Below are 13,421 nucleotides of genomic sequence, written 5' to 3'. Positions count from 1 at the left end.
TCAATAGAAAAAAAATTATATGTATCTTGTTATGCTCTAATCCCTTTTTCAAATTTATTAATTTCCGTTTAAGTTACAAGCTACAAAGTTGTTTGATTGTCTTGGATTAAGGGCTCGTTTATACTGCCTTCACAAGAAAGTCATTTTTATCACTTTCTTATTTTAAAAGTACTTTCTATAAAAGTTACAGCTATTTAGATTTTTGAAAAAATATTTGATTTTTGAAAAAAAAATATTTGGCTTTTGACTTCTGCTTTTTTTAAAAGCTAAAATTTTTAGCTTCCGAAAAAAGTAGATTTTTGGCTTTTTTTATGACTTATGCTTTTTTTAGAAGCAGGCATCCAAACAGACTTTTTCGAGAAGTGCTTTTTTTTCTTAAAAAAACAGCTTTTGAAGAAAAAAAAGCCCATCCAAGTGCCTTTTTAGATTATCTTTTTTATTTTAAGTTAGAAGCTACTTTTAAGCATAAGTTAGGTCAAACAGGTTTTGAGAAAAGCTCTTGCAATGAAAAGCGCTTTTTTTTTTATAATGAAAAAAAACCTGAAAGCTAAAAGCTCGTAGGAGGAGATTTTTTTAAGCTCTTATCTGTTTTTCTTGAATTGAGTGTTTTTTTTATAATAAAGAATTATAAAGATAGAGAGAGATAATTTTCTTGAAATATGTATTTTTAAGCTAAATTTTTTATGTGGTTACCAAACAGCTTTTAGCTTTTTTTAAGCTCTTTTTTTTAGTTTTAGCTTATAATTAGCTTCTAGCTTAAAAAAGAGAGGATCCAAACAGGCTCTAAACATCTTAAATCTATTCACGATTCTCAAAACCTACTTTATTGAAAGTTAATTCTTAAAATATTTTAAAGAGCAAGTTTTCTATCACCTATATAATTAGGTGTAAATGAATTAGGGCAAGATAGGGTTTAACCTAAATGGGCTAAATCTATTCAAAATATTTCAGCCCTATAATATTTGCTTGATATAAGTTAAAAATTATAGGCTTGACTTGATTTATTTTTAAAAATACAAAACTTAGTTGGGCTTATCAAACCTACTCAACTTTCAAAGATGGCATATTGCACTTTAAACATAGGATAAGATATTGTTATTATCAAATAATGTTACTACCAATATCACTATCATATCTTAACCTTTGATTTCTGTCTATCAATAGTTATTATTTTCACAATTCAAACTCATTAATTAATTATTAATTGGCAATAAATGATAACCGTTGATTGGCGGAAATCAATGATTAAGATATAGTAGTGACATTGGTAGTAACATTATTTGGTAGTAATAATATCCTACCGCATAGGTTCTGATGATGGATTCAACGAAAAGAGGAGAAATTTCATCGGAGGAAGCGGATAATCTGAAGCGAAGTAAAAAGAAATACAAAGGGGGTGATGTTCCCTTTAGTCATGATCAAGCAATGACGGCAAGAGAGTAAGATTGGATGAAAGAAGGGATGTCGTTTAAGGAGATGCTGATGCGACATAACGGAGAATGGATCAGTGAAGATGAACAAAATGTTTCTGAGCAAGAACAAGAAGAGATGGAGAATGCAGTTGAAGAGTCAACTGAAAAGCAACCTGAGGTAAGTTGGGAAATGGATAAAGATGGAAGAACTAATTTCATACTTTCTGATGCATTCAAGGAAAAAGCATGGAGACTGTGGCAAAAAGTATTTATGTAAAGCTTCTTGGTAAGAAATTGTCGCTGATATTTATGAAAAAAAAAAGTTGAAAACATGTGGGCTAGAGAAGGTCAGGTTTTTGTTACGGATGTTGAAAATGGTTATTTCCTGGTAAGGTTTACGGATAAGAATGATTTGTCTCAGCCCTAACTGCAGGTCCTTGGGTAATTTTTGATCATTACCTTGCAATTCATTCTTGGGAGCTCGATTTTCACCCGTACCAGGCAGCAATTGCCAAAATAATGGCTTGGGTTCGTCTTCCTGGATTCCCAATTGAATACACCAATACAGAATTGTTAAAAGGGATTGGTAATTGGCTGGGGAAATTTATCAAGGTGGATGCAGCTACAACGTCTCTAGCAAGGGGTAGATTTGCAAGAATGTGTGTTGAATTAGACTTGACCAAGCCGCTGCAGGCAGAATACAAGATTGAGGGTAAAATCAAGCAGGTTGAGTATGAGGGGCTGCACTTAGTTTATTACTCATGTGGGAAATATGGGCATAAAACTGAAGCTTGTACCGTTAAGGGCAATCAGAATCTTGGTTTGAAGCTTTCTGCTGAGAATCAGAATGTGAATGAGATAGTTGAAACCTCTGGTATAAATGCTCAAATTCATCATGAACCTGAGATAGGGGATCAGACTCAAGAAGGTAGATTCGGTCCGTGGATGTTGGTTAATAGACAAAAAAGAGGCTTCAGAGGCAGTAGTTCAAACCAGAAAGGGGTTGATGGGGCTCCTAATCGCCAAATTCCAGAAAGAAATCTTGCTAGATATGCTCCTCTAGAAACAGAAGTTAATGAATCAACTCAGGAGGCTGGTGAAGATCAGAAGGGTAGGAACAATGAGGATGGTGGAAAAGATGGTCAGGGCATGCAAAGTCAGAAATTGGCTTCAAGGAAAAAAGATAAAAAAAGAGCATCTAAGAAGGAGGTTCAGTTGGTGGAATTAAAGAATAATTTCAAAGTTAATTAGAGGTAAAAAGGAGTCAGTTAAGATGAGTGGTTCCCAATTAAATATGGAGAAGAACAATTTGGAGGTCGAAAGGGATACAACTCCAGAGAATGGAAAGGCTGATATTTTGATAAATAAAATTGAGACCAAAGACAGAGTGATAGCAATGGAAGAATCTTCTAATTCCAGTGAGAATCCTTCAATCCAAAGAAACACAAACCAGAAGCCCATAAATACCAGTCTTGAGAGGAAGAAGCAGATAGACTTGGTTGGGGTACTCATGCTCCTAGACCTCCTGATTTGGAACAGCAAGAAATGGACCAGGATTTTCCTGCACAGATTCTGAATTCAAATGTAATCCAGTGTGAGTTACATACGCCCACGGAGGAAGAGTCACAGGTTCTCTATAACCCTGTAAATCTTTCTTAGTTTATTTATGTCTATGTTATTTTGGAATGTGAGAGGTGTTGTTGGTAGGGATATTAGGCGTGTTATTTTTAATTTGGTTAAATCTCATCAAATTGCTATCTTGGTAATTCTTGAACCTAGAACAAACAGTAATGTAGGATCAAGTATTATGAAGAAATGTGGCTTTGATAGAATTTGGGTAGAAGAAGCTCATGGCTTTTCAGGTGGTATTTGGATTTTGTGGTCTTTAACTAAGGTTCAAGTGGAACCTCTTTCTCAGACTAATCAAATGATTCATATGAAAGTTACTTTAAATCAAGGGGATAGTTTTCTGTGCACAACAGTTTATGCTAGTCCAAGGGAAGCTGATAGATAAAGTTTATGGGAGGATTTGAAGAATGTGGGCAGAAATGTAAATGATCCCTGGCTTGTGGGAGGTGATTTCAATGAAATTGCAGCTAGTTGGGAGAAAAAAGGAGGATCACCTCCAAATATCTCTAAATGTCAAAAGTTCAGAGACATTTTACATGATTGTCATTTAGATGATGTGGGCTTTAAAGGATCTTCCATCACTTGGCAAGGTCCAAAATGGGCTCATTTGGACCGAGTGTTCAAGCGGATGGATCGTATAGTGGCAAATATGCAATGGAGATTAGTGTTTGAAGATGCTAAAGTCACTCGTCTCCCGAGGATTAATTCTGACCATAATCCTCTTTTGCTTAAGCTTGTGGATCGTAATGTTGCTAAAGGTAATAAGCTCTTTAGGTTCCTAGTGGCTTGGTAAAATCATCCTAGGTTTAATCAGTTCCTTAATGATTACTGGGATCATGTTTTTGATATACCTTACATGCTGCATAGACTGGTGCCTCATCTGTGTAGCTGGAATAGAAAGGTGTTTGGTAACATTCATAGAAAAAAAGATAGAATAACAAGTCAAATTGATAAAATCCAGGCTGCTAGAGTTGCAAATGATTCAACCAGACTGGAGTATAGGGAGAATCAGCTTCAGCAACACCTAACTAGGGTACTTGAAGAAGAAGAGCTCCTTTGGTTTCAAAAGTCTAGGCAACAATGGATTGTAGATGGTACTAGAAACACAAAATTCTATCATCTCAATACAATTGTTCGAAGGAATCATAACAAAATTACTAGATTAAAAAATGATGCCAATATTTGGATTGAGGATCAAGAAGATTTGAAGCACTTGGCCTGTGATTTTTATAAGAAGCTTTTTGCAGAGGAAAATTTTAATAGGAGATGGCTGTCTTCTCAAGTTCTCTGGCCTGTTTTAAATACAGAGGAATTGAGAATGCTTGCTAAGTCCCCTAGTCAAGATGAGATTAAAAGCAATTTGTTTGACATGGGATCTCATAAAGCTCCTGGTGTTGACGGGTTCCCAGCCTTTTTCTTTCAAGCAAATTGGGACAGAATGAAGGATCAAATTTCTAAGCATATAGCTGTTTTGTGGGAGAATCCGGATATATTAGCCACTAAAAATTTTACTTTATTGGTCCTCATCCCTAAAGTTCAGAATCTGACCAATATGTCTCAATTTAGACCTATATCTCTTTGTCCAGTTGTTTATAAATTATTGAGTAAGATTGTGGTGCATAGGCTAAAAGGTATCATGACAAAAATTATCTCCCCTGTGCAATCCAGTTTTGTTCCTATAAGACATATACAAGATAATATTGTTATAGTGCAGGAGCTAATTCATTTAATGCACAAAATGAGAGGTAAGAAAGCTTTCATGGCAATTAAGGTTGATCTGGATAAAGCTTATGATAGGCTAAGTTGGGAATTCATATGGAAAATAATGATGGAGCTAAATTTTCCAGAAAAAATGATTCATATCATTATGGCTGCAAATTCTTCAACTAAGTTCAATATTCTCTGGAATGGTGTGAAGTCTGACGAGTTTCAGCCTTCCCGTGGAATTCGTCAAGGAAATCCGTTATCACCTTATTTGTTTGTGCTTGGAATGGAAAAGTTCAGTCACATAGTCACACTGCTGTTGATGGGGGTCTGTGGAATCCGATCTAAATTGGGAGTGGGGGTCCTCCAGTCTCTCATTTGATGTTTGCTGATGATTTAATGATTTTTGCTGAAGTTAATCTTCAACAAATTGAAACAATCATAAAATGTTTTAAGCTGTTTGAAGAAATTTCTGGGCAAAAAGTGAGTCATCAAAAGACTAGTATTTTTTCTCTAAAAATATTCCAGAGAATACTGCAGAGGAGATTACTAATGCTTGTGGCTTTAAAAGAGTCAGAAATGTGGGGAGGCATCTGGGAGTTTGGATGAACCATGGCAGAGTTTCAAAAGAGGCATACAGGAACATAATGGAAAAGGTGCAGGATAGATTAAATGGGTGGCAATCAAGGTGTTTATCACAAGCAGGCAGAATAACCCTTACTCAATCTGTTCTTGCCACTATTCCTTATTATCAAATGCAGTGTGATAAATTACCTTTATCGATTTGTCATGAGCTTGAGAAAATGCAGAGAAGATTTATTTGGGGAGATACAGATAATAAAAAGAAACTCCATTTGATTGGCTGGAATACTCTAGTGAAATCAAAAGCTGTTGGTGGGTTGGGGTTGAAGTGCCTATCTAAGATGAATGATGCCTTTGTAGGTAAGCTTGCTTCGGCTGTATTTTCCCAACCGGTACTTCTTTGGGTCCAGGTCCTTCGTGCAAAGTATGGTAGGCATCATAATGGGGTGGACATTTTTCATAACTCTGGTTCTGATTCTAGACTTTGGAAACACATCTGTATGGTTTGGAAAACTTTAGAAATCGGCTCACTTGGGAAATAGGTGATGGGAACAGTATTGTTTTTTGGAAAGATATCTGGATGAAAGACATAGGAAGGTTTACGAATGTAATGGTGGTTCCAATTCCATGGGAAGAGATAGGGAAAAAATTAACTGGGTATGTGAGTAATCATGGCAAGTGGGATTTGGAATCTCTTTCTAGATGGCTGCCACAAAATATTCTGTTGAAAATTAAAAGTTTACTCCCACCTAATTCTCTTGATGGACCAGATCAGAGGCTTTGGTGGTTAGGAGATGAAGCTGGAATTTCAGGCAAAATAATTTATGAGACTCTCATGGAAGATAATGATTCTATACAAGTTAATTAAACTTGGTGGAAAAACATTTGGAGGTGGGAGGGGCCTCAAGCCATCAAATTATTCCTCTAGAAAGTGTCCCACAACAAAATTCCTACTAGAGAAAGATTATGGAAATTCAATTTGGGAACTTCATCTTGTCCTGTTTGTTTGGAGGAACTGGAGAGCATCATTCATCTTTTAAGGGATTGCAATAAAATCCGGAACCTTTGGACAGAGCTCGTTCCAACCAATTATATAACTCTTTTTTATCTAACAGTTTGTTGATTTGGCTGCAGGGTAATATGCTGAATTCTGAGAAGTTTAATGGTATCATGCCATGGCATACAATATTTGCAACTACTTGTTGGATGGCTTGGATTTGGAGGAATGAAAAGGTTTTTGGTGGAACAAAATCCCATCATCATTATAAGAAATACTTGGTGGAATCTAAAGCTTATGAATTTCAAGAAGCTTTTCATCTTGCTAAGAAAAGTCATGTAATGCTCACCAAGGCTAGCATTCTGGTCTGTTGGCATCCTCCGGAAGCTGATTGGGTGAAACTCAACTCGGACAGAGCTGCAAAGGGTAATCCGGGTTTGGCTGCTTGTAGAGGAGTTTTTCGCAATGCTTCTGGTCAATGGTTAAATGGTTTTTCTTATAGAATTGGAGTTTGTAATGCTTTAAATGCTGAGTTTTGGGGTATTCTTAAGGGTCTTGAGTTAGCATGGGAATTTGGCTAGAGGAAAATAATTATAGAAAGTGATTCGTTATCTGCTATCACTTTGCTCACCAATTCTGGTGATGCAGCCTGCGAGAGTCATTTGATTTTTCGAATACGAGCATGGATTGCAAAGGAATGGACAATTCACTTGAGGCATACATATAGAGAAGGCAATAATAAAGATTGGTTGGCTAATTATCCCATAGTTAATTCTGTTGGTCCTGATATGTGTAGGTTCAATTCCCCTCCCCCTGGTATTGAGTTCCTGTTTAACGTTGAGTTAGCGTCTGTTTGTAGATCTCAGACTATTTCTATTGTGTAATTTTATCTTGTGCTGTGAGTTTTTTTCCCTCAGCTTACCCAAAAAAAAAAAAAATATCCTACCGCATAACACAGTATCCAACATAATAGTAGATTGTAAGCAACTGGACTTCAATAAACTTGAAAATAACTATCCACCTTTCCACATTCATATCATAATATATGGTATGAAAATGAAAAACTTAAAGACAAGCACCAAATCTAGACCATTGGCTTTCTCAAGCATTTTGATGAAGATCAACATACGTCTAAAGAAACTCATGTCCACCTCCCGTTTGGTGTAGCATTGCATCTACCTCATCACCATCCTCCATCTCTAGCTGCACAAAACAGTTTCTCAGAATTAACTGACAGAACAAATTGTCTGCAATTCCATATGAAACTGGATGATATCAACTACAAATTCTAGAATAGAATATATAGTAATTATAAATGGATAATGTCATATCAATCAGTCTGACAAGGACATTTTGAAAACTATAGTATAAGAAAGGGTTATAGAAGTATTATGTAACAGGACTCATGATTGATTTTCCCGTAGACACAAAAGAGAGGAGAGAGAAAATAATAGAAAAAAGAAAAAAGAAAAATGATGGACCCCATGTTTGCATTGTTTGTGTAGGAAAGTGGTTTTTTTTTCCAGTTACATAATATTTATATTACCCTATAAGAAAAGGAAAAAGCGTTTTTCCTGCAACACAATATAAAGCTATATCCATCAATTACTCAGAATTCTCTTATATCATAAATTTTATCAAAATATCATGTATTTTTTTTTTATAAATCCATTTATATCCTGTTACACGAGAAATATTATCCATAAGAAAATTCCAAAATACAACAAACATGAAGTACGAGGATTATACATTGTAGCAATTGAAAGATGAAACTTGAGTTGTACAAGGACAAATGAACCTCCAAAAACTCTGCATTGCGTTTTGACCAAACCAAAATTTACCTCATCAGGAGTCTGCTCACCTCGAATTCTCCTTCCATCAAACAAGAAAGCAATCGAGTTAAAATCCACAGATTGCCGATCACAGTATGCATTCATGAGTTTCCGAAACGGAGTGCTTTTTTTTATCCTAAAGAAAAGCTCATTACCATCCTACAAGAAAGTCAAGCTGAAACAGATTAAAAATTTATAAAGAACTTGACCCAAAAAATAATTTGTATATCGAGGTAATGGGTAAAGATGAAAAACATCATGTCATTGTTTCTTAATAAGCCAGAGAAACATAGTAAATACAGCATGTTTTGATGGCAAATTAATTGAATTATAACAATTGCATTATAAAACACAAGAGTAAATACTTTTTGGTCTTCAGCAAATTTCACGATGCCCGCTTTAATCCCTAGCAAATAAAAAGGCCCATCGTGATCTCTAAGAAATTCGAAATGGACACATTTTAGTCCTTCTAGGACTAATATGGGTCTTTTTTGAATTTGTAAGGGACCACGATTTCAACTAAGTAAGTTCATTTTGTATTTCTTAGGGACCACGATGGGCCTTTTTATTTGCTAGGGACTAAAACAGATATCGTAAAATTTGTTGAGGACCAAAAAGAGTATTTACTCAAAACACAATGTAATAAACAATTGTTCCAAATCATGCAACTTTGCATTTTATCCATCAGATTTTCTCTGCATGAACTTTAAAAATATGTTTCATCAAAAGTTATAGTTAATCATTGCTTTCGGAAGCCCAAGTATAAGGAGCTTAACCCTGTTGCTCAAAACAGAACAGAGGAAGTGACGAACCCAACACTAAATTTCATTATAGATTAAACTAAAATCAAACACCGAGAAATATTGAAATCTCTTAAATACAACACAACATATGCCACCCACAAATTATTTATCTTCTTTCCTTCACATGTAAAACAAAAAGAAAATTAGAACCTCAATAAAAAATAAAAAATAAAAAATAAAACTTACACAAGAAAAAAACAAAATGCACTGTCAAAATCAAGAACATGATTTTTTTTAATAACAATCATAAAATTTAACTGAGAAGAAAGGTGAATATAGAACTAAGACCTGGCCCTTGACTTTGATATTAATTTGTGTTCCCTGAACAGCAGACTTTTTCTCCTCCTCTTGAATTCCTCTCTCTCCTGATGCTGACATCTTCACGTTAATATTTTCAGTTCAATGTTTCTCTCTGGTAAAGGTTTTGTTCGTTCTCTAATACCAAAGACTCTTCATGACCTTAGTATATATAGTGACATCAAAGAGTCCCAACCAAACAAACAAAACACATGCCAATGCGTTAGATTCACGCCAATACCCGTGATTTTCCACAATAGCAGCCTAGCCAACCTTGATGCTCTGACTCTAATCTACTGATGAAAATAGTAAGTCATATAATAATGAACAAAAAATATGCTAAGATAATGTAAAAAAGTTACGGATAATTATAAAAAAGAAAGTGCAATGGAAGCTATTGTGATTAAGATTTTGCTTAAGTTGCAAAATCATTTGAACATGATGCTATTATTGATGCAAAAATAAAATTTGCGTTTATCGGTTTCAAATTTTTAGATTTTTTAATTTTAGGTAATGATAATGTAGTTTTATATTTTTATTTTAATAATATCTTCATATCAAGGATAAAATGTTGATTAGATTAATCAATTATTTTTATACTTTTCTTTTATTACATTAGGATATTTATTTATTATTTTTCAAAACAAAGTTCTTTTATCAAATTCCGATTTATATGTTTGGATAATATAATAAATTTTTTATTTTAATTACTTATTTTGTGTTTGATTTATTATTTTGTAATTAATTACTTTTTTTATTTAAGAAGCTTTTCTTTTTTATGAATATTTTATGTTAATTGGATTATAATAAATTATTTTAAATTTTCCTTTTATTTTTGAAACTCTATCAAATCACAATTTATTCGTTTAGACAATATAATAATTTTAGATTTTTATATTAATATTTTTCACTCTAGGTTTGTTTAGTGTTGATTTATTATATTTAATTACTTTTTATTTTTTTTTAAAATTCAAAATAATATTTAATGCTAATTAAATAATAATCAATTATATTTAAAAAACTAGACGTATTATCCTTTTTCGGGAACAATAATTCTCTTATCAAATCTCAACTCCTTTATTAACCAAATTTTTTTTTAGAGATTTCAACATTAAATATTTATAAATATCTCTAATTTTGAAGGTAAATACGTTATACCATCTTTTCTATTTTAAAAAATTACGCTTTTCATCCACAAGAGTTGAAAATGTTACATTTTAATCTTTTTTTTTTTTTTGGTAAGCTGAGGGGGAATACCCACAACACAAAGTAGAATTACACAATAGAAATAAACTGAGGCTTTTTTTACCCTTTTTTCCCTCATTAATTAATTAATAATCATTTTGCCCCTCACTCAAAACTATCCACCAACTTGCCTCTCTTTATTCAGTTAAATGATCAAAATACAAGAAAAACATTGATACAAAATTTAATCGATTAAATATCTTTTTTAATCGATAAAATTTCGAGACATTTAATCGATTAAAAAGCAATATTTAATCCATTAAATATCGGCAAAACCCTCTATTTTGCCCATTCTCGGTCTCATTTCAAATATTATCGTTTTGTAAACTAATATCTCTCTTGTTTGTCATCTGTAATCCTTGCAATCAATATTTTATTTCATCCCACCATCTCTAAAGCCTTAATCTTGTGAAATCATTGTCATTGCACTTATATATTCATTTGTTGCCCCCAAAATCTGAACTCAAACCCCCTAAATCCGAATCCTAGTCCAAAATTCGTGTGAAAGATGAGCTCAAGTCCAAACATGTGTTACATTGATCTACTATGATGGAAGACATTATGAAGGCCCCAATGGTGTTCAATTTGAAGGAAAAATGAAAATGTTGAAAATCAAACGGGGCACTACATACAATGAGCGGAAGGAGAGAATTCATAAAAAATTGGGGCTACAAGGCAACCAATGCGTTTAAGCAGATGATAGTCAGGGTAGAGTCTACAGTTGGTAAGGATACTATATACTACATTAGTAACGATATATGTGATAATGAAGACGTGAAATGTGTCATAGATGCAATTGTTGACCGAAAATTTCAAAATTTTATTGAGATATATGTTGAAATAGATTATGATCAATCTTCATCTGCACCCATGCATACAAAAATTGAACAATATTTTGGTCAAGAAGACAAAGTCGTCGATTTTTCTGCACCTGTACCTGTCATAAGTCAGATAACAATGAGGGAAATAGATGAGGATGAGCACGAGGAGGATATGGACAGTGATGAGGACGGTGAACCTGAGAGTGTTATTTCGCTAGGTGACACCTCAGATACTGACATAGAGGGTGATTTTGACGCTGACACAAACTCAGGAAACCTGAGTTCTCCGGTTATGCCACCACTTCATGTTGATCCAATTAGTAGTGGTAAGATAGTAAATTAATGTTTTAATTTAACATTTCATCTTTGTGTTATTGTTGGTACTGACGGAAAAGTAATAATTTAGACGTAGGTTCTGAGATCGAGCCATTTTGGAACGAAAGCCTGCATCATTCCTTCATTAATTGGGCCCACCCTAATGATGAGACGGGGATATTGTATGGTGACGATGACTTGCACGGTGGTTGGCAATTAGGGAATCCATTATATTTGTATCAGGAGTTTCGTAGCAAATCTGAAATGCAACATGCAGTTAAATTATATTATATGAAGGCTCACCGTACAACCGTAGTGGCAAAAAGTGATGAGCATAGATTTGTGATGAAGTGTCAACACCATAATGGTGGTAGTCCCTGGAATGTGAGGGCATTGTTGCCGAAGAATGAAAATACTTGGGTGGTCAGTAAGTGGGGTAAAGAACACACCTGCCTAAACCAAGGTCTTACCCGAGATCATAGACAGCTGGATTCTGATGTTATCTGTGCAACCATTATGAGTATGTATTATGCGATGTTTGGTTACATATGTTATGTTTATGTTATTTAATGAAATATGTTTATTGACAATGTTGACTTCGAGTTTTTTTTCTTTATAGGTATGTTAAAGGAAGATCCATCTTTAAAACCAGTTCTTATTCAAGAGAGGGTACATCGTTTGTATGGATACAACATAACTTACACGAAGGCTTGGAAGGCTAAAATGAAGGCCATTATGAAGTTATTTGGTGACTGGGATAAATCATATGCATTCTTGCCTGGTTGGCTGACATACATGACGTAGGTTAATGTGGGTTATGTGTTCAAGATTGATACGGACCAATGTTTTGACGAACATCGAGTTTACACCGATAAAGCTATCTTTCACAGGGTATTTTGGACATTTCACCAGTGCATTGAGGCCTTCAAATATTGTAAACCCATAATCCAAATTGATGGCAGACATTTGTATGAGAAATACAAAAGAACCCTTTTGATTGCGACGTCACAAGATGGAGATGGATACATTCTGCCTATTGCCTTTGCTATTATTCCTCCGGGTGAGAGATTGGAAGATTTGTTGTGGTTTCTTAGCCTCATTCGTTTTCATGTGACATATAGGCATGACATTTGTCTAATATCCGATCGTCACCTCAGCATCATAAGGGTTGTAAGAGATCATGTCGGTTGGCAGCCTCCATTTGCCTATCATGTGTTTTGTCTACGTCACATCGGAAGCAACTTTAACACTAAGTTTAGGGATATGGAATTGAAGAAAACCCTGATAAAATTATGTACGCAATTTCCTGAATATGTACATGTTGTTTTAGTTGATTATTTCTAATGCAAATTTGTATGTAATGCATTCAATTTTCATAATTTTCAGGGTACATGAGTTCGAAGATTCTTTTTGATATCAGATTTTAGGAATTTATCGATAGTAACCCACAAGTAGCTTCATGGACAGATCAGATTCCCAAAGAGAAATGGTGCAGGTCTTATAATGAGGAGGGTCGTAGGTTTGGTCACATGACGACTAACCTATCTGAGTGTGTCAATAAGGTCTTAAGGGGTGCACGTAAGTTGCCTATAACGGCATTGGTCAAGATGACTCAAAGTAGACTTGTTGAGTATTTTGTCAAGAGACGTGAAAAGATCCAAAATGCATTGGCAAAAGGTTGGAGATTTGCAAAAAAGGTTGAGGATTACATATGAAAAAATGATCAGTTAATAGTGAGTCTCTGTGTGCGGGTTTTTGATAGGGACTTTGCAGTTATTTGAAGT

General features: G+C 34.4%; 1 protein-coding gene across 1 annotated transcript; it reads right to left on the bottom strand.

Annotated features, from left to right (window-relative positions):
• Positions 1–7,304: 7,304 nt before the first annotated feature.
• LOC133307104 (small ubiquitin-related modifier 1-like) lies at positions 7,305–9,392 on the bottom strand. The gene is made up of 3 exons (XM_061507527.1): positions 9,248–9,392; positions 8,166–8,315; positions 7,305–7,527 (listed from the first exon to the last, which is right to left on the bottom strand). The coding sequence occupies exons 1-3, from the start codon at positions 9,335–9,337 to the stop codon at positions 7,456–7,458; spliced, it is 312 nt and encodes a 103-aa protein (XP_061363511.1). The 5' UTR covers positions 9,338–9,392; the 3' UTR covers positions 7,305–7,455.
• Between the last annotated feature and the right edge of the window lie 4,029 nt (positions 9,393–13,421).

Source organism: Gastrolobium bilobum, unplaced genomic scaffold, assembly GCF_033153095.1.
Source record: "Gastrolobium bilobum isolate Gb01-03AN ecotype WA unplaced genomic scaffold, APGP_CSIRO_Gbil_v1 utg10898, whole genome shotgun sequence".
Lineage (NCBI taxonomy): Eukaryota > Viridiplantae > Streptophyta > Magnoliopsida > Fabales > Fabaceae > Gastrolobium > Gastrolobium bilobum.
The sequence above is the reverse complement of the archived record's forward strand: the minus strand, read 5'-3'. Positions and strand labels throughout refer to the sequence as shown.